The 23,258-nt window shown below is 46.5% G+C and overlaps 1 protein-coding gene across 1 annotated transcript in view; it reads right to left on the reverse strand.

The window, feature by feature from the left end:
* The window catches only part of htt (huntingtin), a gene marked incomplete at its 5' end in the record, with an annotated part of 120,590 nt that overhangs the window by 82,030 nt on the left and 15,302 nt on the right, over nucleotides 1-23,258 (reverse strand). Inside the window, 11 exon segments of the mRNA XM_077645809.1 lie at nucleotides 1,010-1,132; nucleotides 1,496-1,612; nucleotides 4,852-4,988; nucleotides 5,260-5,408; nucleotides 5,483-5,652; nucleotides 5,728-5,851; nucleotides 6,750-6,955; nucleotides 7,554-7,739; nucleotides 16,701-16,807; nucleotides 17,669-17,850; nucleotides 19,559-19,691. Of these exon segments, the coding sequence (XP_077501935.1) occupies nucleotides 1,010-1,132; nucleotides 1,496-1,612; nucleotides 4,852-4,988; nucleotides 5,260-5,408; nucleotides 5,483-5,652; nucleotides 5,728-5,851; nucleotides 6,750-6,955; nucleotides 7,554-7,739; nucleotides 16,701-16,807; nucleotides 17,669-17,850; nucleotides 19,559-19,691 (1,634 nt within the window).

Below are 23,258 nucleotides of genomic sequence, written 5' to 3' on the forward strand. Positions count from 1 at the left end.
TTGGTGGCATGGAGGTAACAACAATACAACCCTAGTGATTGATATGCTCTAGATCCTTGAGAGTATGCTGTCCTTGTTTGAACATGTCATTGAACAAAACATGAAATAAAAAATATTGGTCGACAGTTACCAAGCCTGTGTAATGTCACATTCTGAGAAAGCAGTTTGCCTTGGCCATTGTGGCATGGAAGCAGAGTCTTCTCGATTTCTACGTTTTGCTGCAGTGTGTTGCACGATGGTGCGCATAGAGAGCCCCACATAGCTGCACTTTGCACTCGGTCAGCTCAGCAGTGCAGCGCAGCTCCGCTTTCTTCCTCACCTTCTCTTGTAATCATTCGTTTTTCTATGCCAACACCACAGAACCGGGAAACGTGCCCTTAAATACTGTTGAAATAATAAAAAATAAAAACTTGTTTTTTGCTTGCCTCTCGAGTAAAGAACTATGACAGTGGTAGCTTTGTCATGCTCCTTTCACCCGACGTTATCGAACCACCCACTCCAAGGTACCTATAACCTCAGGCCTGCTTAGACCACATGACCACACAGGGTAAATTTTAGAGAACAGACACTCTCAGGCCCACCTGGAGTGCATTCTCAATAGCCAGCAGTTAAGTGGCCACTGCAGCGGTGGCCAAGTCGTTTGAGCATCAGCCTCGCATGCGGGAGGTGCGGGGTTTGATCCCCAGTGCAACCGGGTACCCACTGGTGAAACAATGGGTACAAGCTTTCCCCTGCCTGGTGCTCGGCTTTGTTAGGGTGAAGTGCTTGGGAAATGGGTCTTTGACCCCACTTTGTGCAATGGAGACTACCTTGTGCAATGGCGCTCTTTGGCCAAAAGCTGCCCTTGCACCACAAAACTTCATTATCATCATCATCATCAGCTCAGTGAGGGAATTTTCCATCATGACGTGCTGCAATAACAATTCTAGTGCCACTCGTCCAAAAGAAAGTCCCCCAGGTAGATGCTCTAAAAGAGCCGTTTGCTAAACAGTGAAGAAATGCTACTTACTGGATCCATGGGGCAAACGAAGAGAGCCTTGAGCAAAATGTCAACAGGTCGAAACACACTTGGCGATACAGAGTCAAACAGCCTCTGCAGGACACTGAGTGAATGCCTGGTGTCCAAGTGGACCTGAAAATGACGAATGAAATGTAATTAGGCACCAAGCACAAAAAGGAAGGAGACTGTCTTATGATACAACAGATCTTTTGTAGGCATGCAGTAGTGGTATCTCGTTTTCACCAAAGGGCATGTTCTTCTCACAGAATTGCAAACCACACTGTAACGCAAGGCATGACAGAGGAACAGCAAGAACAACCCTAATACTTAAGCAAAATATACAAACAGAAAGAAAGGAAAAAAGAGTGCATGTATGCCATATATACACCTGGCAGGCAAGTAATGTTTTTTTGTATCTATACTGACACAAGTTGGCTTGTTTGCAGTTTAGAAGAAAACATTCACGCATGCACAAAAAATAAAAGAGAGCTGCACCTGTGTGCGTGACATTAGCGGCAAGATGACGTCAATCAGCTGCCTGGAGAACTTTTTCCACCTGTCCTCTCCTTCCTGGTAGCTGTGGTGAACCACCGCCAAGAGGAGCTCCAATACCTACACACACACATACCACAATGGCACATCATTTCCATAACAGAAGTAATGTATTCCCTTTTCCGCTGCGCCGGCATGCCACAGGGGTTATCATACTATCAAGATATGTACCAGACTGCGATATAGAGCCACAGTGCTCCATGTGTCTTCACCTCTGACATCTGCAGCCATATTCAGGGACGCCTTCAACTCATATGCACAGCCCCTCCAATAGCAAGTTCTTGGGATGGATCCCAGCCGATCAGGTTACAAGAGCAATGAACAAGCACATGCCCTCGCTTGCCATACAAAGCCACCAAAAAGCCCTCAGTATGCTCTGACATCTATGGAGGCCACAGCAGTGCAAATTATGAAGGAAAATTGACTGCAAGCCATCTGCACTCACCACATTGCATAATGTTCACAATGGGACGTCACCTACACTTTCCAAGATGAAACGCACTGTTACCATAGACTGCACATCAACAAAGACCCAAAGTTACCTAAGTCTGTGGAGGATTTCCCGTGAATGAACACTAGAAATGCCCTCTGCCCTTCAATCCCCACATTTCCTCTTTCCAACTCTTTTTCCTTCTACTCCGTACCACTCACACTTGCAGTGATGTTCCATGCTACAGCTAAAAATTCCCTTACTGAGATCCAAAGTAACCCTATCTTTGGCACTTTCGAAAATCCCTGCATTTTGAATTCATCATTTTATCATACTTTTTCATTATTCCTCAACCGATAATTCAACCGATAATTCCTTTTTTTTGGATTAATATTGATGCAAGCGGGCATTGCTGTCGCATAGTCGCAACCTGCCAGTTCCCCGCCTTTGTGAAAGGTGCCATCTTGGATTTAAACGGAATCAAGCGGACAGGCTGGCTTGGACAGGCTTGGCTATTTGTACTTCTTCATGGCTACCACTTGAGATTACAACATGCTCTCCGTTGCTATTGAGATGGCCTACAAGGCGCATGCGATTGCATTGAAAACGGTGCAGCTGCAGCGTCTGCTGCGGCTTGGTTCACGTAACCTGCAGTTTGGGGGGGGTGCATTCGGAGGCGTGAGCTGCCCGTGGATTGCCTCTCCCGGTCTTCGCGAGCATCGCTGCCCATGGAAACGGGCTGTTAATGCTTTGCGCCGTGCGTGCATTCGCTAGTAGCATGACCTGCGGCCATGTTGCACTGTCTGGCATCGTGATGTAGAGTGACTATCATGACGCGAGGTGGTGCGGACATGATGAGAGTATGACTGCGGCTCAGAAAAAGTCTAATATTTTTGCTTGCAAGTGGAACATGGGGGCGGCGAAGTTCGCGATTTTGAAAGGCAATTTTCCGCAGGAAGATTTTTTTTTTTTTTAGGTTCACGGATTTTTCGGACTGTTCGATTATTCAGACCATTTTCAGAGTCTCACCAAGTCCGAAAAATCGGTGACTGTAATTTGAGAATGCACGATGCCTTCATTCGTGTACATTTGGAGATTCTTCCATACAGACTCAGCTGCCCGTCCTACATACAATTCACAAGGTAATTCTGTTGATGACTTAGACAACTGCCACGCATGCCAAGATTGAATGCCGCGGAAGGTGCGCACTGCCATCCACTCTTCCTTTTTAAACGTGCCGAAGTTCTTTCCAGGTATATATGATGCACACATTTAAGTTCCTCTGATAAAACAGTTACCATGTCTTTGATTGCCTGAGTGTAGAACAACCACTGGAAATTGAGACAATCACCCTTCTCAACTCATAGAGCTGGTACCTATTCCTGAAATGACTGGCCACCTGGGAGTACATTGCCACGTTGTCCACTCACATTCTTACTTTACCTATAGCGAAGCACGTGTGAGAGGAGTCATGACGTAAATCACCATAAGGACAAAATTGTGCATAGATTTTTCTCATGCTCACACATGCCAATATTGATACTTTTTATTTTTGTGCCAGTGGTAGGCCTGAACCTCATTGGGAAGCCCTGGTACAGTCTTCAGAAAAGTCGAAGTTGAATACATTGCTCCCAAGCTGTGCGCATTGCTTTTGCTTGTGGATAGCTTTACCTTGCGTCTTTTCCAGACCTAACCTAAGAAGCTGGGATATTGTGTTGCCTGCATTCTGTAGACATCGCAGACATGGAGTCTCCGAGAGCTACATGGAGTGCCGAGCCTTGCGCAAGGGGTCTCATTTGAAGGGCTGTAACTACCACAGCGTCGGCATTATGCAACACGTTTTGATGCTTCTGACCACTGATGTACTGAAGAATATGTGGCCAGAGTTCTGCTTTTTTTTTTTAATGTGCACAACTATATCTCATCATCCAAAAATGGCATAAACATGAACTTCTTCACTTTGGTAAACATGCTAGTGTACACCACAGTGTACAATTATGGCAGCTATTGCAGACTCCTTTCTTAAGATAAAGACCTTCAAAGTAAACAAAAAAAACATAAGTTAGGCCAAGTTTGACAAATTTTAGCACAAAGACTAAGCTCTTGTAGGAGACGAAGATAACAATGCACAGACTAAAGCATTCATAGTTTCACTCTTAAAGTTTTCAGGCAGCTATTATCATTATAATTTCATTTATTCATAACCAAAGTTGGCCAAAACTGCAGAGCATGAAAGTATCGCACTCCACCCATGTGATCAAAAATTTCCTTTGCTTAAAAAAAAATTTGAGGGGCGAAACCAATCACGGAACTCTTTATTCTAATCATCAGGCAATGACATATAAAACTATCAAGTAAATTTAAGAGATCGACCAGTCACCCTTTGAATGCTCTTATCTGGAACTACTTTGCTGCTAGTTAAAAAACAATATTTGTTACCCTGGAAGGAATATCTAGGCTAACTTAAAAACCTAGATTGACTTGGTTTTTGTGGTCACATGTGGCCCCTCACACGAAGCCCACTTTTCACAACTGCCGTACTACAAGTAGCATATCTATGGTAGCCATAGTTTAACTTCAGCACCATTATTCTTGAGCACAGTGCAATACATTCAGCAGCTTTGAATGCAATAACCACCTCACTGAACAATGAACAAAAGACTTTGCAACACAAGCAGTTATCACAAGCGAGCTCCATATAAAAACTAGCATGGCAACAAATGATTACAGTGACACTGGAACAAGAAAATTCCACTCATCTACAACACAAAAAAAGTGCAAAAACCCTGATATAAACATGCATTAATTTTATGATAACCAAACAACACACTTGAATCGAGTGTGTGGTGTAACCCTTAGAGCCACATACCTCAGGGTACTGAATAAGCCTCAGCAGGACTGAAACCACCACCTCTCGTTGAGTCTCCAGCTCCTTGCGTGAGTCTGTCCTGTTTGCACTAGGTAATAAGAACAGATCCTCCACTATCGCCTGCAGTGCTGGGATAACTGGAAAAGAAAGGCCTCAAGTTAACATCCAATGCCAAAAGGCATGAACATGAACTCGCAACTGTACGAAAAATGTTCAAAAAGGTAAACAAGTGTGCAGTATTGGAACAGCTATTTTTTTGTGCCAATGTTTGTTCTTTAATGCAGTTTCTTCACCTACAATCAATTTTTTAACCTGTGGCTGAAAAGCAACTTAGGTTGCAGAACTGCGGTGGCCAGTGTACGCATGCTTCTGTTCTTTGTTAAGCGTGCCCTGCAAGAGCTGTCTCACCATATCTGTCCGGTGGCTGGCCACTGGCCATCAGGCGATCACAGAGCTGTATAATTTCAGGCATGCTGATGACGGGCTTGGAATGGTAGCGCTCATACGACAGCAGTACCAAGAAGTAGAAGATTTGCGGAATGAGCACTTCAGCATTTCTGCAATGAGGCATCAAGACCAGTCAGTCCCCATGACAAGCAATGCAGAAAGCACAAGTGAATGCTGGACATACTGGATCTGGCCTTCCTCGATGAACTCGAATTGCTTGATGACAAAGCCTATGAATATCTGGTCTGAGTCCAGCAGGCAGTAGTTGACCCTAAGGTGCACCAGCTGAGCCAATAAGTCAAGAACGCTGGCCTGAAGATGGGAGCTACTCGACACTGTGTACTGCTTCAGTGCCTGCACGCAAAGGAATCAAAACAGCCGGAGGCATTTCAGGCCATGTTTCAACATCGAGCAAGCTGTTGCCCTTACCTGAAGGACCACAGGTTCAAAGAGGCGAATGTGTGCAGCCAATGCTGCTTTGCCTCTCTTGTTGCTCGGCTTCAGCAAGGCTGAGATCTTCTTTTCACAACCTCTCCTCATCCAACTGAGCCAGCTACAGAGCAAGGAACTTCATTTTAAAAACAATGGTTAAAGACAAAGTCATCATGTGCCACCATTAGTAATGAAAACTGCACATGAACAACCCACAAGTAATTACCGGTAATCTATCTACAGCACTAATACATTCCAGTCACTCTGAGAGCAACAGAAAGCCAGCAACTGAACACGGGAGTGACTGCAGCTTGAAATAAGCTAAACATACATAAAGCAAACACTTCATCATTTATGTTAGAGAGTTATACGAAACGCCATAAGAAGGCATGTTAACTACCTGCACGCACAAGGGAGTTAATGCAGCCATAATTACTGTACAGTAAATAACCAGACTGAATTCACCTTTCCATTGTTTGCACAGGGAAACCAAAACATACTATTCGACTTCAGCAAACATGCTGCCAACACTCTGCAGCCACTATTTTTTGTGAACACAGCATCCCAGTGTTCTGGACAGTGACATGTAGGACGTTTTCTTAAAAACGTCAATATCTATCTCTGCACCATTAACTGGATTATGAAAAATTTTCTTTATCTTTTTATTTGTGCTACATTTTGCAATTTTTGAGACGTCTTCAGATTACAACTAGTACACACAAAAGGACAGACCAATGCTTCTTTTTCTTTCTTGCAGCACTACAACTTCCAAGATTTGAACAAAGGCTACATGTTTATGTGACTCTTCCATCTTTTCGGGCATTCATAAGCTGGTCTAGGGAACAGAGCACTTACATGCACATGCATGAACATGAAAACATCTCCATTAACATCTCCATTAACACATCTCCAGTGCATGTGAAAGCCCCTCATGCACGTGTGACCATGAGCCCTTGGATAAGTTCGTCAAAAACGGCGTTGCGTACTTGTGTCAGTGCCTTTGCAAAAGCCTCCCTCACCTTCCCAGAGTCGTAGCATCTGCAGTGAGGAGCGGCGATCGTGAACTGTAGCTGGCCAACAGTTTTGACAGGCAGGCGTAAGGATAGGAGCAGCAGTTGTGGTAGAGGCCGGTAGAAGGTGCTGACAGGATGGCGCTCAGTGAGTCATTGTTTGCGCAGCCCTCCCACAAACTGGTCAGATTAGTCCCAAACAAAGCCTTGAGAAGCTGCACAGTGCAATCAGAGCAGGTTCAAAAAGGCAACTCTGGCACTGCCTGCACTATGCAGGGGGACAGAAGTTACATCGACACTTGTGCTACACAGTCAGTGCAAAGCAAAGCAAGTGGACAAAGGATGAAGCAAACTTGAGATGAGAAGCTCACACTGTCAAAATAACATAACAGATAGAAAAAAGCTTAACAAAACGAAAGATACAGTATGCAATAAATCCCAGCATAGAATAAAAGTTCCAGGTCAGGTCACACAAGGATGATGAGCGCTCAGCAATTACAATAAACAGCAAATGAAGCATGGGCAGCAAGGAATAAAAGTAACAAAAATGTGTGAGGTTTACTTGTAGCTGTTGCATGCTACAGGAGACTACCATGCAGTAAATGGTGCTGGGTGAATCTAAGACTTGGCAGTTCCCTAGCAGCAGTTCCCTAGACCTCCATCACTGAAAACTAATATTCTTGCATTTATCCTCCACTAAAACCTAATGGGCACAAAATCTGCCACTTTGGGATATAAGTGGAAAACTGCCACTAACCTTGTTAAAGCAAACGAAAATCATGCCCTAGCCTAGAAAACATATATGTGACTGACCTGCCGGACACACTGGACCGTTGTGAGGGGCTCGACAGTCATGGAAAGGCGCAAGTAGCCCAGCAGTTCTTCCACATGTCGGTTTACATCTTGGAGCTGGGCCACTTCCAGGATCTGGCCCATCGTGATTAGGACTGCCTTCAAGAGGCCCAAAAACTTTTCACTACCAGCAGTATCCAGAGACACCTGTGAGCAAGAAAAGTTTGTTTTAGATTAAAAGAAAAATGGGCCTGCGGGCTATTAGCTCAAAAATATGCCGAGGCACTCCAAGACTACGCAACCAAATGCATACAGCTGGCTACAGTATGGAGCATGTCACACTATTTTTTATATTGTGCTTAATTGTGTAATTAGCCTATATTAATTAATCAATCTCGCAAGCAACGGAGATAGGCAAGAAAGGTCAATGAGAAAGTTGTAGAACGGTCCGCAAAACTTCAGTTTGAACTGTTTTTAACTCTCCATCAATTATGTGTCAGCTTTTTTTTTGCTGGCTGCAAATGCTTGTGAAATACAAAAAAATACCACGTGACATGCCCGCTTGTGCGCCACAATTGCAGTGCTCTCAAAACGTTCCGGATAGGAACTAACAGATCATTTAGCCCGGTGTGTTGCCCATTAAAAGGCAACAGGGCAGCGATGCAGCAGCTGGCTGTGTGAGTTACACCGACAGTATGCTTCCCTCGCGGTGCTTGATGATAGCAACAAGCAGACGGAGTCCTTATTGCTTGCGCTCCCGTAATCGCACAGCAAGCGCATGCATCGCCTCCCTGTCACCTTTTAAACAGCAGCACCCCGGCTAAATGAGCTATTTGTCTGTTTGGCGCAATGTTTGAGATCACTGTAGTCGTGGCGCGCAAACAGGCATGTCACGTGATATTTTTTGTATTTCGCGGGCATCTGCAGAGAGCGAAAAAAAGCCGATCCTTTCTGCAACTTTCTCATTGGACTTTTCCGACTATCTTTGTTGCTAGCGAAGTTGGTTAATTAATCTCGACTAATTATGCAGTTAGGGCCAATACAAAAATAGAGCGAGTTGATCCATACAATAGCCAGTAACATGCAATGGGTCGCGTCGTCTATAGTGCTGCAGCATATTTTTAAACCCTGGCTAAAGTTAGCTGGGACACCCTGTATATAGGCCAGCTAACCTTGCATTCTTTCACTCCCTGCAGTTGTATACCTCTCTCTACATTTCTCAGCAAATCTTTGATCCCACTCCATAATATTTTACTATGACAAGTTGGTGTACTAGATTACTTGAAAGCTAAGTGCTTAGTAGAAACGAAGTCAGGCAAATACCTCTTAGCTGGTATGTGTAGTAGCAATTTGAATTTTTTTAGGGCGTGCAAGTAGTAACAGCTTTCAAGTAAAATAAAAAAAGTCAAATACTGAGTCAATATCCAGCACCAAACATTTTATCCACATATTAAAAATTTTTGAGCAACAAAAGCAACTACTACGTTGTACTCAGAAGTCAACTTCTCTCATTTGGCTGTCTCAATTTTACAATCTGTAGAAAACAGCTAGGTATCTTCTTGATGGCACCTGCTTCACTGGGACAGCTATGCAACTGCCTCAAATTTGCAATGCCCAAATTCCTGGTATACTGCACATCACATGTGCCTACTGCAGCAGCAGGACATTCTTACAATTTCTCTCCAAAACCTCACATAACATATTACATAACTGCACAAGTGCTAGCTCTACATGGAATTAAGTGGCAGATTTACAGTCAGCACACAAAAATACTTGCTCCCTGAACATTTCATAGTTTAATTTCATTAATAAATTTTTTTTTTTCTGAGACTAGCTTCTGCCCTTAAGTTTCAGACTGCAGAAGCAAGTAAGAACGTGCTCAGTTTTTAACTCGAGAAGCAGTGTTGCTACAGCCATTCTCTTAAGCCATGTTGCACAGCGGCATCGAAATTTGATCAGTCCACGCGATAAATGACGAAGAAGGAAAGGAACAGAATCTTTGTATTGTTTTCCTCAAACTTTAAACTTGGCTCGGATAATTTGCCCGGACATTGTAGTTTTGCCACAGTCGAATTTATGAAAGTCAGCACGATATACGACTGCTGGCTTTTCGAATATTTGGAAATTCTCGAATATGAATTGAATACCAAACATATTTGATTCATATTCGAAATTTAGAATATTCGCACATTCTTAACAGCCATCAATTCCTATTCGTGTAGTTTAATATTTGCACGCCCCTACTTTTTAACAGTGGCTACTCAATTAGGCAGCATTATTTAACTTACACTGAAGACAATATTTTCAGTGAAGATGTTAATAAAGAAGCTATAGAGAATCAATAGAAGTAAGTTCAGGTGTTGCAAAAACAAGATATAGACAAAAGAAAAACCTGCAAACTACCATACACTGCCACGGATAAGTCTACCTTTTTCTTCGCAGAAAAGACTATCCGAAACTGGGGGGTCAACTTATATGCGGAGCCAACCTAGTTGCGGAGTCTAAGATAGTTTCAGCTGAGCCACAGACAGCACCATATTTACAGGATTGTAAGCTGACTTGAATGTAAGTTGACCTCCCCACACATCACATTTCTGAAAAAAAAAAAAAAAAAAAACTTGGTCGTTTACGCTTGGCCTTTAATAATACAATGTGATAACACTATCCTGCGGCCTCCACTTATCGCCAGCTGCTATCGGCTGCCGCACGCGGGAGCACTCGTGGGCACATTCCAAAACGAAAGTCACTGGACTACTCGTCCACACTTGCGCCATCGTCCTCACTAGTGCTGCCGCTGTGATCGCTGCTGCGGTCCCACAGCTTATCTTTCTAACATCGTCATGCAGCGAAATCCTGCACTTCGCAAACAGCCACGCCACGACATCGCGTGGAACAGCTGAAAATTTTGCCTCGCTGCAGCTACCACACCTGTATCACCCATTGCGAACGTCGAACTTGCGGCCCGGCGCACAGTTCGTTTTTTCGGTGGAAAGAATTACAGCCATCTTGAATGTAGCCGTGAATGAGCGCCGGTCGCTTACCAAACCCGGAGTACAAATGATGAAGCACTACATTAAAAACTTGCGAAACGTGGCCGGCAGCAGTCGAATGCGTCAGAGCCAAAGAAAAACTACACGCGAGCACGCTGGCTCTTCTGTCGGCTACCGACACTCCCCGGCGCCGCTGCGGTTCCGAGTGGGGGTGCCACTGCGACTGGAACAGCGGCCCTTCCCTCAACTATCGAAGCTCCCTTGGGTGCCAAGCGTGCTGTTGAAAGTAAAAAAAAAAACTTACGACGACGCCTATTAAGAGTAGAACGCGAATGCGTTATCAGGATGCTGCCGCCGCTTATTGACAGCCACCATCGGCCGCCTTGCGCGGGGTGGAGATGCCGGTTCGTGTTGACATACCAGCTGCTCAAGGCCAGCACCAAGAGCGATGCGATGGAGCCGCGCAGCAAAAATGCAACCACGCTGCAGCATGCCTGATATCTCGTTTATCTGGCCTTTATTTATGGTGCGATGCTTTGGTTGCGATTTTAAGTCGACCCCTCCTCACACTTTGGATTTTCAAATTTTGGAACATAGGTCAACTTACAATCGTGCAAATATGGTACATACCCTACACCAGTACTCATTCCCGCCAGGATACATGTAGCTTCATGTCTCAAAAAAAAAAATAAATAAATAATCATCAATTTATATGCATGTCAATTCCACTGATGAAAATTCGAACTGCACGCCGTTTACCCAGCCTGCCTATGTTGACAGTTGCTTTCATGGGCAATAGATAGGTAGGACGGGAGCAAACTTCCAGTAACTTCCAGAGTGTGTGTTTGCACCAGAATCCTTAACTATAGGAGCATTAGCAGTTTGGTCGGTTTTCATGCAAGTCAGCCAGGCTGTACACGACTGTGGAAGGCAGAAAGGTGCAGCGTTCTGTCGCTTTTGATCTCCATTTGCCTCTGACTGCTGGCCTTGTGATTGCATCATTACGCATCTGTTGCTCGAGCTGCGTGCGTACCACATTGGTATGGCAATATATTGTATTCAAAGCACCATAAGGCAGTGCATGCCGTGACTGCAGCACTCATCCATGATTTGATGAACAAAAATCGAGTACTGTATGGTAGGCTTGTGCGAATATTCGATATTTTCGAATAGTTGAATGAATAATGCGCTATTCGATATTCGCTTCGAATCGAACTTTGTTGTTCAGAAATTTCGAAGTATTCGGCTAGAACGAATAGCCACACGCGGCAGGAAGAAGGCGTTTTCGGAAGTTTCGGTTTTGGATTCAGTAATACTTTCCCAATCCAATCCAATCTAAACCAAACCAGGAAAGCTCAGAACAAAGGCGTACAAAAATGCATCTTGTAGGCATGGTGGTGTGGGCGATTGCGTTTAGTGGGCTACTCTGTCTCTGCCGTAGCTGCATTTGATCGATCCCAGCTGCCTTGGACCACTTCAGAGAGCGCCATGGGGGACTTGCATGCGGCCAGCAATCCGATTTGGACCCACGGTATTGTGCCGATCTTCGTTGTTACAGATAATGAAAGGAACTTTACTTCTGCAGTAGCATGGTTGTCCTGGAGTGGTGTGTAGTGTTTCGGACACACCCTTCAGTTGTGTGTCAGTGATGCCAAAAAAGAAGTGTCAGGGTTTTTGCAGCTCTGTGCTAAGGCCAGAGCGATTGTGGCTAGATACAAACGAAGTGCCAAGGCCCGAGGACGGCTTCAGGAAATTCAGAGAAACATGCGGCTGAACCCTCTTGAAGAAGGACATTCTGGTGGGCTAGTTGGTTCATGATGAACAGAAAGGGTATAAACTGCGCGAACAAGACGGGACGAGAGGCACACAAATCGACAGACAAAGCGCAGGTTATACAAGATGTCCCGACGCGATGGAACAGTGAGCATGCCATGATGGCCAGGCTCGTGAAGTTCCGTACGGTCATCACTGTATAGAACTTTCAGAATCTGACGCAGTTCCAAACTTGAACACAAGTGAGTGGAAGCGCTTATGAATGCAGCAGTGCAAGCCTTGAAGCCACTTGACCATGCCACAACTGAACTGTCTGGGGACAGATATCCCACGCTGTCACAAGTCATTCCCCTATTGCAGTGTATCGAGGTGGTTCTAGCTGAACATGTTTCCGAAGGTGGTGAGGCAGCATTGCTTGCCTCAGGCCTTTTGCGTAGCATCAAGACAAGATTCCCTGATATCAAGATGTCATGCCTTCCTGCATTAGCAACGTCGGTCGATCCTAGATACAAAGATTTCTGCTATGCTGCACGACCCGCAAAGCAATGGGCGTTCACTCTACTCACAACGGCAGCAGAAGAGAGTGTGCTAGCTGATCAACATGGTACAGCAACAAGTGAGAACAGCACCTGCTCTGCAGACCCATCAGGGGACTCTGCGTGGAGTACTTTTACACACTTCAGTTCGCGTTCACATCATCAGTCAAGCCGTACAATCTCGAATGAGGTTGCTGGGTACTAGAAGGGCCCCCTTCTTTCACGGTCCGAGGACCCCCTTGTGTGGTGGAAAAGCAAAGGCAGCCACCTTTACCCAACCCTGGTTGCAGCTGCCAGTAGGTATCTTTCGATACCAGCCACCCAGAGAGGAAGTGAAAGGCTTTTTTCGACTGCAGGAGCCATTGTAAGCTGCAGAAGGGAGCACCTCAAACCCCAGCATGTGGAACAGGTAGTGTTTTTGCACGAAAATTTGTAATTTTTTTAAATAATCAAGTTGTTGACTTTTCTTGAATAAATCCCTGACCTTAGCCCTCTGCCGTTTTTTTTTCTTTACTTCCTACTATTCGAAGTATTCACTTCGAAATTATTCGAGAAGAATTACTATTCGCATCGAATTCGTTTCGAACCAAAAAAGCACTAGTAAAACCTCGTTAATTAGAAATTGCTTAATTCGAACTTCCGGTTAATTCGAACTGACGGCCGGGTCCCGGCAAAACCCTGTGTATTTCAATGGGTCAAAACTCCCGATAATTCGAATATGCCGGTATCCACGTCGGTTAATTCAAACTAGGCGCCGATGGCTGGCATTGCTCCTCGCATATAGAAGTCACCTCGTAGCAAATACAATGCGCTGAAAATTTAAAAAAAAATGCAGGATGAGAAAAAAAATAAGCCAGCACGCATGTCAGCACGCACGAGGTGAGACGTGAATTTCGTTGCCCGAACCAACCCACCGGTGCATGCCGTAACAGGTTTTCGCTGCCGGAGCGTTGAAGCATTGGCTTTTCTATTTTTGGCTGACGCGCGGTCACGCGGGTAGCCACCCTACCGCGGGCGCCGCCTATGCTCCGGCCACGGTGGCTCCGGCGCAAGCCGTTGCAGGTTTCCGCTGCGCCGAGGCGGTCGTGACCATTGGAGACGCACGCGACCATGGAGGAAGGAAGTACTCGGGAGAGGCGGTTACGTCACATTTTTTTGAAGCCGAGCTTTTTTTCTGATGGAAATAAACGTTTCAATCAAGCGGGCCTCCCCTCCCCGTTCCCCCGCTTCCCTCTACTTGGGCGCCGTACCAGCGCGCCTGCCCATGCAGCAGACGACGCCGCTGCGCCCAGCGTTCTATTGGCTGCGCCGTCGGCTAAACTCTCCCAGTAGCCCTTGCGAGAACGCGTGACTTCCGGTACCCTTTTTTTGTGCAGCTCAGGAAGCGAAGACTCTCCTTCATCCTGCACGCAGCACCCGGCCCCTCTTGCGCCTAGTCTTTGTTGCCGCGGTGTCTAGCGAAGTTTGTGTTGCGTGATATTCCTCGTTTGTTTGGTGTCTCGCTGGTGACGTCTCATCGACTGTGCCAATCATGGCAAACCGAGGAAAGTACTCCGCAAAGGATTTGAAGACGAAGGTGGAGATATTACAGGAGGTCAACGTGGTCTCCTAACAAAGACAGCGATTGCAGAGAAGTTTGCAGTCAAGAAATGCACGCTGTCCACATACCTCAAGAACAAGGACTCGATCTTCAATGCGTATCAAAAGGAGATGGAGCCCTCGCGGAAACGACTAAGAACATCGGCTCATCCAGAGATGGAGGATGCTGTAATGGCATGGATTAAGGACGTTCGCAGCAGGAACATTCCGCTAAGTGGACCAATAATTGCCGCAAAGGCAGTGGACTTCGCCAGCCAGATGGGCATAAGTGACTTCAGCGCGTCGGAAGGCTGGTTGTCGCGTTTCAAGGCCCGTCACGGACTTAGGTTCAAAAGCGTTTGTGGAGAGGCAGTCGCAGTCGATGAAGAAACGTGTCAAAATTGGATCTCAGGTCAACTAAAGGACTACCTTGCCGATTACTCGCTCAGCGATGTGTTCAATGCAGATGAAACCGCGCTTTATTTTAAGTTGCTGCCGAACAAGACTGTCAGTTACAAAGGCGACACGTGTTCAGGCGGGAAGAGAAGCAAGGAAAGAGTGACGGTGCTGGTGTGCGCAAACGCAACTGGCACGGAACGGTGCCGCTTGCTAGTTATAGGCAAAGCAGCAAAGCCTCGCTGCTTTAAAGGGCGAAAAACTCTCCCTGTTGATTATACTTTCAACAGAAAGTCGTGGATGACGCGAGCAATTTTCACGGATTGGCTGCGCACACTCGACAGGAAGTTCGCGGCACAGAACAGGAATGTTCTGTTGTTCGTCGACAACTGTTCAGCCCATTGCGACATCAGCGGACTGAAGGCGATCCGTCTGGCATTTCTACCGAAAAACACTACGGCTGTGCTGCAGCCTATGGACCTTGGGGTTATTAAAAACCTCAAAACACTGTACAGGCGCCACCTCCTAGAGCGGATTCTTGTGTGTATGGACAGCGGAAAATAGTACGACGTCAATCTCCTCGGAGCCTGCCACATGCTGGCAACATCGTAGAATGCTGTCAAGGCGGACACAGTCGCGAACTGTTATCGAAAGTGCGGCTTCATTGAAGGCCCAGAAGCCTGCAGCACAGGCTGGATGCTCAGTGTGATGACTCCGTTGCGCTGCACCCTGCCTACGCTGCTTTATCGGAGGGTGTTGACTTCCAGAGCTTCGTAGACGTTGACAGCGGCGTGGAGACATCGGGGCCGTTAAGCGATGCCGAGATTATTGAAGTGGCCTGCGGTGACCAGATGCCGCACAACTCGGGCGCGGCGAGCACAGCTGACAGCGACGACGAGTCCGACGGAGGCGACGATCCATTGCCACCCCCGAGTGCATGTGAAACAGCGTCAGCACTCGATCTGGCTGCGCGCTACTTCTCCGCCGATGATAATTCGGACGCTGCGTTGGAGCTGTTGGGCAAGTTGCAGACGACGCTAGTCGAGTCACGGCAAAGAAAACGAAAACAAATGCGCATCACCGATTATTTTTCTCTTTGATATGCTTTGCCAATCTGCTGTTAATAAACATGTTTTTGAAGCATAGTGTCATATTTAATCATTAAGCTTGCTGCTTACGCGAATGCATTTTGATGTTAGCTCCAACCGCATGAACAAATTAACTTTATTTCCTTCGACATTCGGGCTCTGATTTTAATTCGCGCAATCGCCCACCGCAAATGTGTAGTAGCGCGTAGTAAGAGATAACGATCTCAGATATGCCTGTTTTAGCTTCGGCCCGTGCTGCCGGGCGTGATGGCCACTTTTTTTAGCGCCCGCTCGTTAATTCAAACTCCGCTTAATTCGAACAATTTTCCGGTCCCCCTTGAGTTCGAATTAACGAGGTTTTACTGTATTCGCACAAGCCTACCGTATGGCTGATAGTTAGGACAGAGCTTCCTGTTTGTGTCTGTTCCCAGATAAAGTGCCAGTGACCATAACAAACTGAGCATGTGAAAAAAATACTACCCACCATTATCCATACGGGAAAATTGACTTGGTTTGACTTCTTCAAAACATACTATGTGCATATTAAATAGGACATCGCAAACAATTCTACCTGCAGTTTACTTCAGCATTTTAAGGAAGCAACAAATAAATACTTCGGAAAAGATATTCTGATAACCTATAGCAGGAGTCCAAGATTGCACATCAGCCATAAACACAAATTTCTAGCATCATTTCAGGCTAAAACAGGCACAATATAACAAACAATAACTAAATACATTCAAAGTGGTTTTAAAAGACTTAAAATTGAAGTGCACTGTCAAGCATATTAAAATAATAGGTTCATGCCTTGTAGTTGGAATGGGCTGCCTTGAGGACTTCATACAGCTTCATGTACTGTGGTAGGGATGTAAAGTGGCCTAGACCCACTTGTGACTTGCTGGTCTTGTCGAGTTCTCCATGAAAAATAAAAACAAATAAAAGGTAAGCAAAGTCCAACACTGTGGTATACAAACAAAAGGTAAGAAAAGTCAAAGTCCAAACACAGTGGTATCAATGTGCTTGAGCTCCCCTCTCACAAAAAACACAAGTTATTCAGCAAGCAGTGCAAAAAGAAAGAACAAGCTTTGAGAATTATAAACACAAATAACATGCAATAGTAATGTCCAGCAGTCCTGAAATTGTGTCAAGCCACTACAAGTTTTTTTTTTTTAAAAAAAAAAGCTTGGCTTATTTAATAACCACAGTGCAGAAAAGCAGCCAATTTCATCTGGTGGAGCAAACCGCCATTTCTTGAGGTACAGTCATAACTGAAATAAATGAGGTGACACAAGCACATGCCCCTCGACACATTCTATGCTCTGGTGAAGCATACAATGTGCCGTAGTGAAGCATACACACCTCAGAAGATGCTGAAAATATGCAAGTGGCACACATATTCTCTTGCTACGCACAAGAGTAAAGTTTCTCAACACTTCATCACATAGTGCCACATACAACCAAGGCCCGAAATCGGACTGTTGCAGTTAATTTGCAGATGACTTTACCTACAGTGTCTGCTTGCTCAATTTACAGATGGCATTGCTGCATATAGAACAAACATCACCAAACCTAACCTTGCAAGCAAGCCACTGAAAAACGTCTATTCCCAATGTATGAGAAACCAACTGTGCACTAGAAATGTAATATTTCTTTGCTCAGCCACTGTAACATTTCCTTGCGAGACCATGGCAGACATCACACAAGAAGTTACTTGCAGGTGAGATGAACTTATGCCATTGTGAATTCCAGTAGTGTTGCGTGAATAGCACATGTACCTGATGTGAGCTTGCTCGTACTGCCCCTGACTGTGGCAGTGCCTGTGGTTGCTAGTGCAGCATCCTCCCGGACTCTGCTGCGACGCCGGATTGGGCTGAGAGCAGGACCACCCGAAAGGCCCAGTCCGCCTCGGGATGGCGATGCTTGTTCTTCCAGAGTATGTGCAAACACATTCAGCAACCTAAGAGAACAAATGAACCACTTATAGAAGAACACAGTCCAAGGCAGAGTGAAAATTAACTGCTCATTAACAGTTACGAGAACACTTATGCCATACATTATCAGAACATGTCAGACGTAACACTGTGTGTACGTACAATAAACAGCTGCAAGCTGACTGTCCACTCAGGACAGTGGAATCAATACCTAGTCTACAGAAAGTGGAGAAAGATAACAATGACTGCGAAATGCTACAAGGAATGCCAGAAACTAAAAAAGTGGTAGGGTTTTAGTGTAGTTGAGTAGATGTGCGAAAGCATGTGCTTAGCCTGGTTGGCTCATGGTTTGGCTTTGCTGGGTCGTCGGCACGTCTGGCGACGATATTTGACTCAGGTTAAGGCGCCCCTGCACCTTTTGCATCGCAGGTTTCGTTCTTTGACCTCCTGCTCCCCTCCATGCATACCAAGATGCAAGCTACTGTCCCCAGTCACCCCTGAAGAAGGAGGCTCCGAAACGTTGGGTTTCAAATTAAAGGTTTTTGGTTGGAGATGTGTTAGAGTTTATTATAAGTCTCAAACCCAACCAGGCAGGCAAATCTGTCAAAATGTTTAGTTTTCAGTATGTTTATGCAGTGCATATAGTTGCGTTGTCACATATATTAAGGAGCCTAAATTAAATTTTAAAGGAAAAAGGTGTGAAGAAGACGACACGAATTAACCGAAGAATAAAGAAGAGGAAGAAGCATTCGTTGAGGTGGAGAGAGATGATTGGTGGAGAAGCATACGGTGACGTGGATAAGGCTAAGACGACGATAAGGATAAGACGACGATAAGGCTTACGTGGACTAACACCGAGGCTATAAAAGGGCGAGCGAGAGCGAGGCACAGGGGGAACAGCAGAGAAGCGGAGGCTCCGGCAGGTCAGGGACACATCGGCTGGAAGAGAGTGACGCCGGCTACTGCTCCGGTGAGCTCGCGTTCTACGACATCGCATCGTGGACTTCCTGCCAGGCCTGAGCCCTTTCCGGGGAGTCAACAGAGGACGCTACCACCTGCTACGGCCAGAGGTGTCTCCAGCACTGTTGCCACCCATCCGGGTGGTGCCCCCAACGCCTACAACACTGGCATCACCTCCACGGGCGCTTGCACCTGGAGCTTGTACGACGCAGCCAGTGACGCCAGCCCAACGCCGCCTCGACGCCGCCTACTGGATCCATACAACGCCGCAGCCACACCGAACCAACCGTGAGCACGAACGCCGACCGCTAATAGTAAAACACTAGTAGTAGACGCTAGTAGCAGTGTGCCCGGGTCGTGTGTATTTATAGTCTTTGTGTTTTGTGTTAGTTTTGTGTTCTAGTGTGTGTGCCATGTAGGGTGTATTAAATGTGCGTTTGTGTGGGTACACCCGTCGCCTAGTGCATTCTTTGAGTCCGAGTGTTCTCCAGGGAGATCCGTGACATGCGTCTATGTTGATGTTTTTGCAGCACTTTTAATTTCTTTTTTTTTCTTGACAAGAATTTATGTAGAAATCCATCAGGAATATAAAAAATTTATTTGGCTTTACTTTAGTAAGTGAAATGAAATAAATCCACGAAGACCTCCTGTGAAGACATGCAACTCGAACATCAAAAATTTCTTTGGCTTCACTTCAGTAAAATAAATTCACAAAGAGCTCCTGTGAAGGCATGCAACTCTTGCAGAAAAGGGTTAGCCTGATACACAACATACCTCATAGTGTGCTGAAACAGTTTGTCCAACAGGGGCACAAGGTGACGGTCCCGCATGGATGCCCATGGTTCCTCGCATTCTTGGCTTGCCATGGCTTCAATGTCCTGAGGTCTGATGCATCTAAAGCAGGCCCCTGCAATATAGCAGTGAACAAATAGATTGACTCAAGCAATAGATCAGTAATTGCCTTGGAGACGCCCCATCCTCTTTTACCTGAGATACACACTTACAGTCGAAAAGCAATTTTCAAACTCCCTAGGGACAACGAAAACATTAGAAAAATCGGGCAGTCAGAAAAATAAAATTTTAGTGAAAAAAAAATCACTAACTTATTGCCGATATGCTGGAGGAAGAGGTCAGTAGTTTTGTGCAAATTCTGAAGCTCCTCATGACTATATCTCGCCGCGCGTCGTGTATACACAGATGATGGGCGATGACTGCTTTCACGAGCTCGGCGTATGATGGCTGTACTGCCGTCAACATGTCACCAACAACGCATTGGTTAGGACTAAGTTTAGACACGATAGCGAACGTGCCGCTGTGGGAACTACACTGCACCCACATGTGTTAGAATAGGCAAGAAAAAGAAAGAAAAATAAAAGCGCCCACCCCGCACCGTCAGTTGGCAACTGCACCCAAAGGGCCTGGAACAAGAAGGTGAAGATGACGAAACGTCAAGAACCCACAAATAGCCGAAGCAAAAGCTCTATCGGCATTGGCCTTCATAATTAGGCCCAGCGACTAGCGCTGAAATCAGCATCGTAACCGGCGATATGCACTGTGCATTTGAAGTGCGCGCACCAGCCATTCGGAAGTCATTGTAGAGGCCTCAAAAAAACAGCAGAATGCAGACGTTCCAAAAATATTTCACAGTAGTAAGTAATACCAGGTAGTTGCGAAGTGGGCCAGCTTTCAAACAAAACCAAGAAAACCATCAACATTTTTTTTCAGTGAATTGTCAATACCGTAAATGTCTTTCTAGCCCATTCAACAGTTACATCTTTCAAAATTAGGCAGTTGGATCATATTGTCACGTAGTGGTGACGGCAGTCGAAGCAGCGATGAAGACGGACGAAAGGGTCTTCTAAAAGAACTGTTTATTGGGCTGACTTGCACCCAAAATGGACTGAATCACTCGGCGGCGGCGAAGCGACAAGCGTGCTCGGCGGTCGTCGAACTGAATGCCGGCCGCTGTCGGCCGTGCTCAACTTAAAGCTGACAGCGAACTTTCGAGATAAAGAGCGCAAAGTTACTAGAACATTCTGGAACAACGTAGAATCAGCTCTGCCTGGCTGCGATCAATCGAGATAAATCTAGTCGCGTCTTGCGTAGCAAACAAAGCGATAAAGCGATGTGGCGGCAGATTTGAAAAACGAACACACTGCAAATATTCGCGGCATTACTCCCCTCTCAAAGAAGCATCGACCCAATGCATTAAAACAAATAATGCAACTAGTAAGGAAAAAAAAACGGATCTTGCGAAAATAGAGCATGGAAATGCAGCGGCCTTTAGCGCGCATAATACGGCTTCAGACTGACTACATGGACAACTTCTGGTCGTACGCGGCGTCGCTGGGATGCAGTCATTGCGTCAGGGATGACTTCATAATCCAGTTCACCCAGCCGACGAAGAACCTTGCACGGGCCGAAATAGCGGCGCAAAAGCTTTTCACTCAATCCACGGCAGCGAATGGGCGTCCACACCCACACTTGGTCTCCTGGCTTGTATTCCGCATTGCGTCTTCGTAGGTTGTAGCGTCTGGCGTCGGACCGCTGCTGATCTTTGATCCGTAATCGGGCAAGCCTTCGAGCTTCTTCTGCGCGTTGAAGGAAGGCGGCAACGTCAACGTTCTCTTCTTCTGTGACGTTGGGCAGCATGGCGTCTAGCGTGGTCGTGGCCTCCCTGCCATGGACGAGCCTAAAAGGCGTCATCTGGGTGGTCTCCTGCACTGCGGTGTTGTAGGCGAAGACGACGTAAGGCAGGATGACATCCCAGGTTTTGTGTTCAGCATCGGCATACATAGCGAGCATATCGGCGATGGTTTTGTTCAGGCGCTCGGTCAGTCCGTTGGTCTGCGGATGGTATGCAGTTTTCCTCCAGTGGCTGGTTTGGCTGTAGCGCAGGATGGCTTGCGTTAGTTCCGCCGTGAATGCTGTTCCTCTGTCCGTGATGAGCACATCGGGGGCGCCGTGTCGAAGAAGAATGCACTCCACGAAAAATTTGGTGACTTCTGCTGCTGCTCCGTTCGGTAGGGCTTTCGCCTCGGCGTAGCGGGTCAGGTAGTCAGTCGCTATGATGATCCACTTATTTCCAGATGTTGACGTTGGAAAAGGGCCAAGCAAGTCCATGCCAATCTGCTGAAAGGGCCTTGAGGGAGGTTCAATGGGGTTCAGAAATCCTGCTGGTCATGTGGGAGGAGTCTTTCGTCGCTGACAATCTCGGCAGGTTTTCACATAGTGTGCAACATCGGCAGACAGTCGGGGCCAGTAATACTTGTCTTGAATGCGGCGGAGGGTCCGAGATGTCCAGCTGTCGGCTCGTCGTGTGAAGCCTGTAGAACTTCTTCGCGGAGACAAGTAGGTACAACAAGAAGGTAGGCTGTTTTGTTCGCTGTAAAGTTCTTCTTCACAAGGACCTCATTCTGCACACAGAAGGAAGACAGTCCTCGCTTGAATGAAGCTGGGGGGTGAAGAAACCTTGCCTTCCAGGTACTCGATGAGGCCTTTTAGTTCGGGGTCCGAGCGTTGCTGCTGAGCAAAAGAGCTGGGGCTGATGGGTCCCAGGAAGGCGTCCTCATCGTCGTCCGGCGGCGGTGCATCTACAGGGGCTCATGAGAGGCAATCGGCGTCAGAGTGCTTGCGTCCGGACTTGTAAACGACGGTGACGTCAAACTCCTGGAGACGCAGACTCCATCGAGCGAGTCGGCCAGAGGGGTCCTTCAAATTGGCAAGCCAGCAGAGCGCGTGGTGGCCGCTGACCACCATGAACGGTCGTTGAAGGGGTGGAATTTCGACGTAGCCCAGATGATGGCAAGGCACTCCTTCTCAGTTGTCGAATAGTTAGCCTCGGCCTTGGAGAGGGATCGGCTAGCGTATGCGATGACTTTCTCCATCCTGTCACTTTTTTGAACAAGGACGGCGCCTAGTCCCACGCTGCTTGCGTCGGTATGAACTTCAGTACCGGCGTTTTCATCAAAATGCGCAAGAATCGGTGGGGACCGTAAACGACGCTGAAGTTCCTTGAAGGCTTCTTCTTGCGGCGCTTCCCATTTAAATGGCACGTCTGCCTTCGTCAGTTGGGTCAGGGGCTCGGCGATGCGCGAAAAGTTTTTCACAAATCGTCGGTAATATGCGCATAGTCCGAGAAATCTGCGCACTGCTTTCTTATCGGCCGGCGGTTGAAACTGTTCAATAGCAGCTGTTTTCTACGGGTCTGGGCGTACTCCTTCCTTGCTAACGATGTGGTCTAGAAACAGCAGCTCTTCGTAGGCAAAGTGGCATTTCTCTGCTTTCAAGGTTAGGCCAGACGACTTGATTGCGTCTAGTACTGTTCGAAGTCTTGTCTTGTGAGGTGCTCTTCAAAGTTTGAGGCGAAGACAACGACATCATCTAAATATACCAGACAAATTTGCCACTTCAGGCCTGCCAGCACTGTATCCATTACTCGCTGAAACGTCGCTGGTGCGGAACAGAGACCAAA

The sequence above is a fragment of the Amblyomma americanum genome, chromosome 1 (assembly GCF_052857255.1).
Source record: "Amblyomma americanum isolate KBUSLIRL-KWMA chromosome 1, ASM5285725v1, whole genome shotgun sequence".
NCBI classification, from domain to species: Eukaryota; Metazoa; Arthropoda; class Arachnida; order Ixodida; family Ixodidae; genus Amblyomma; species Amblyomma americanum.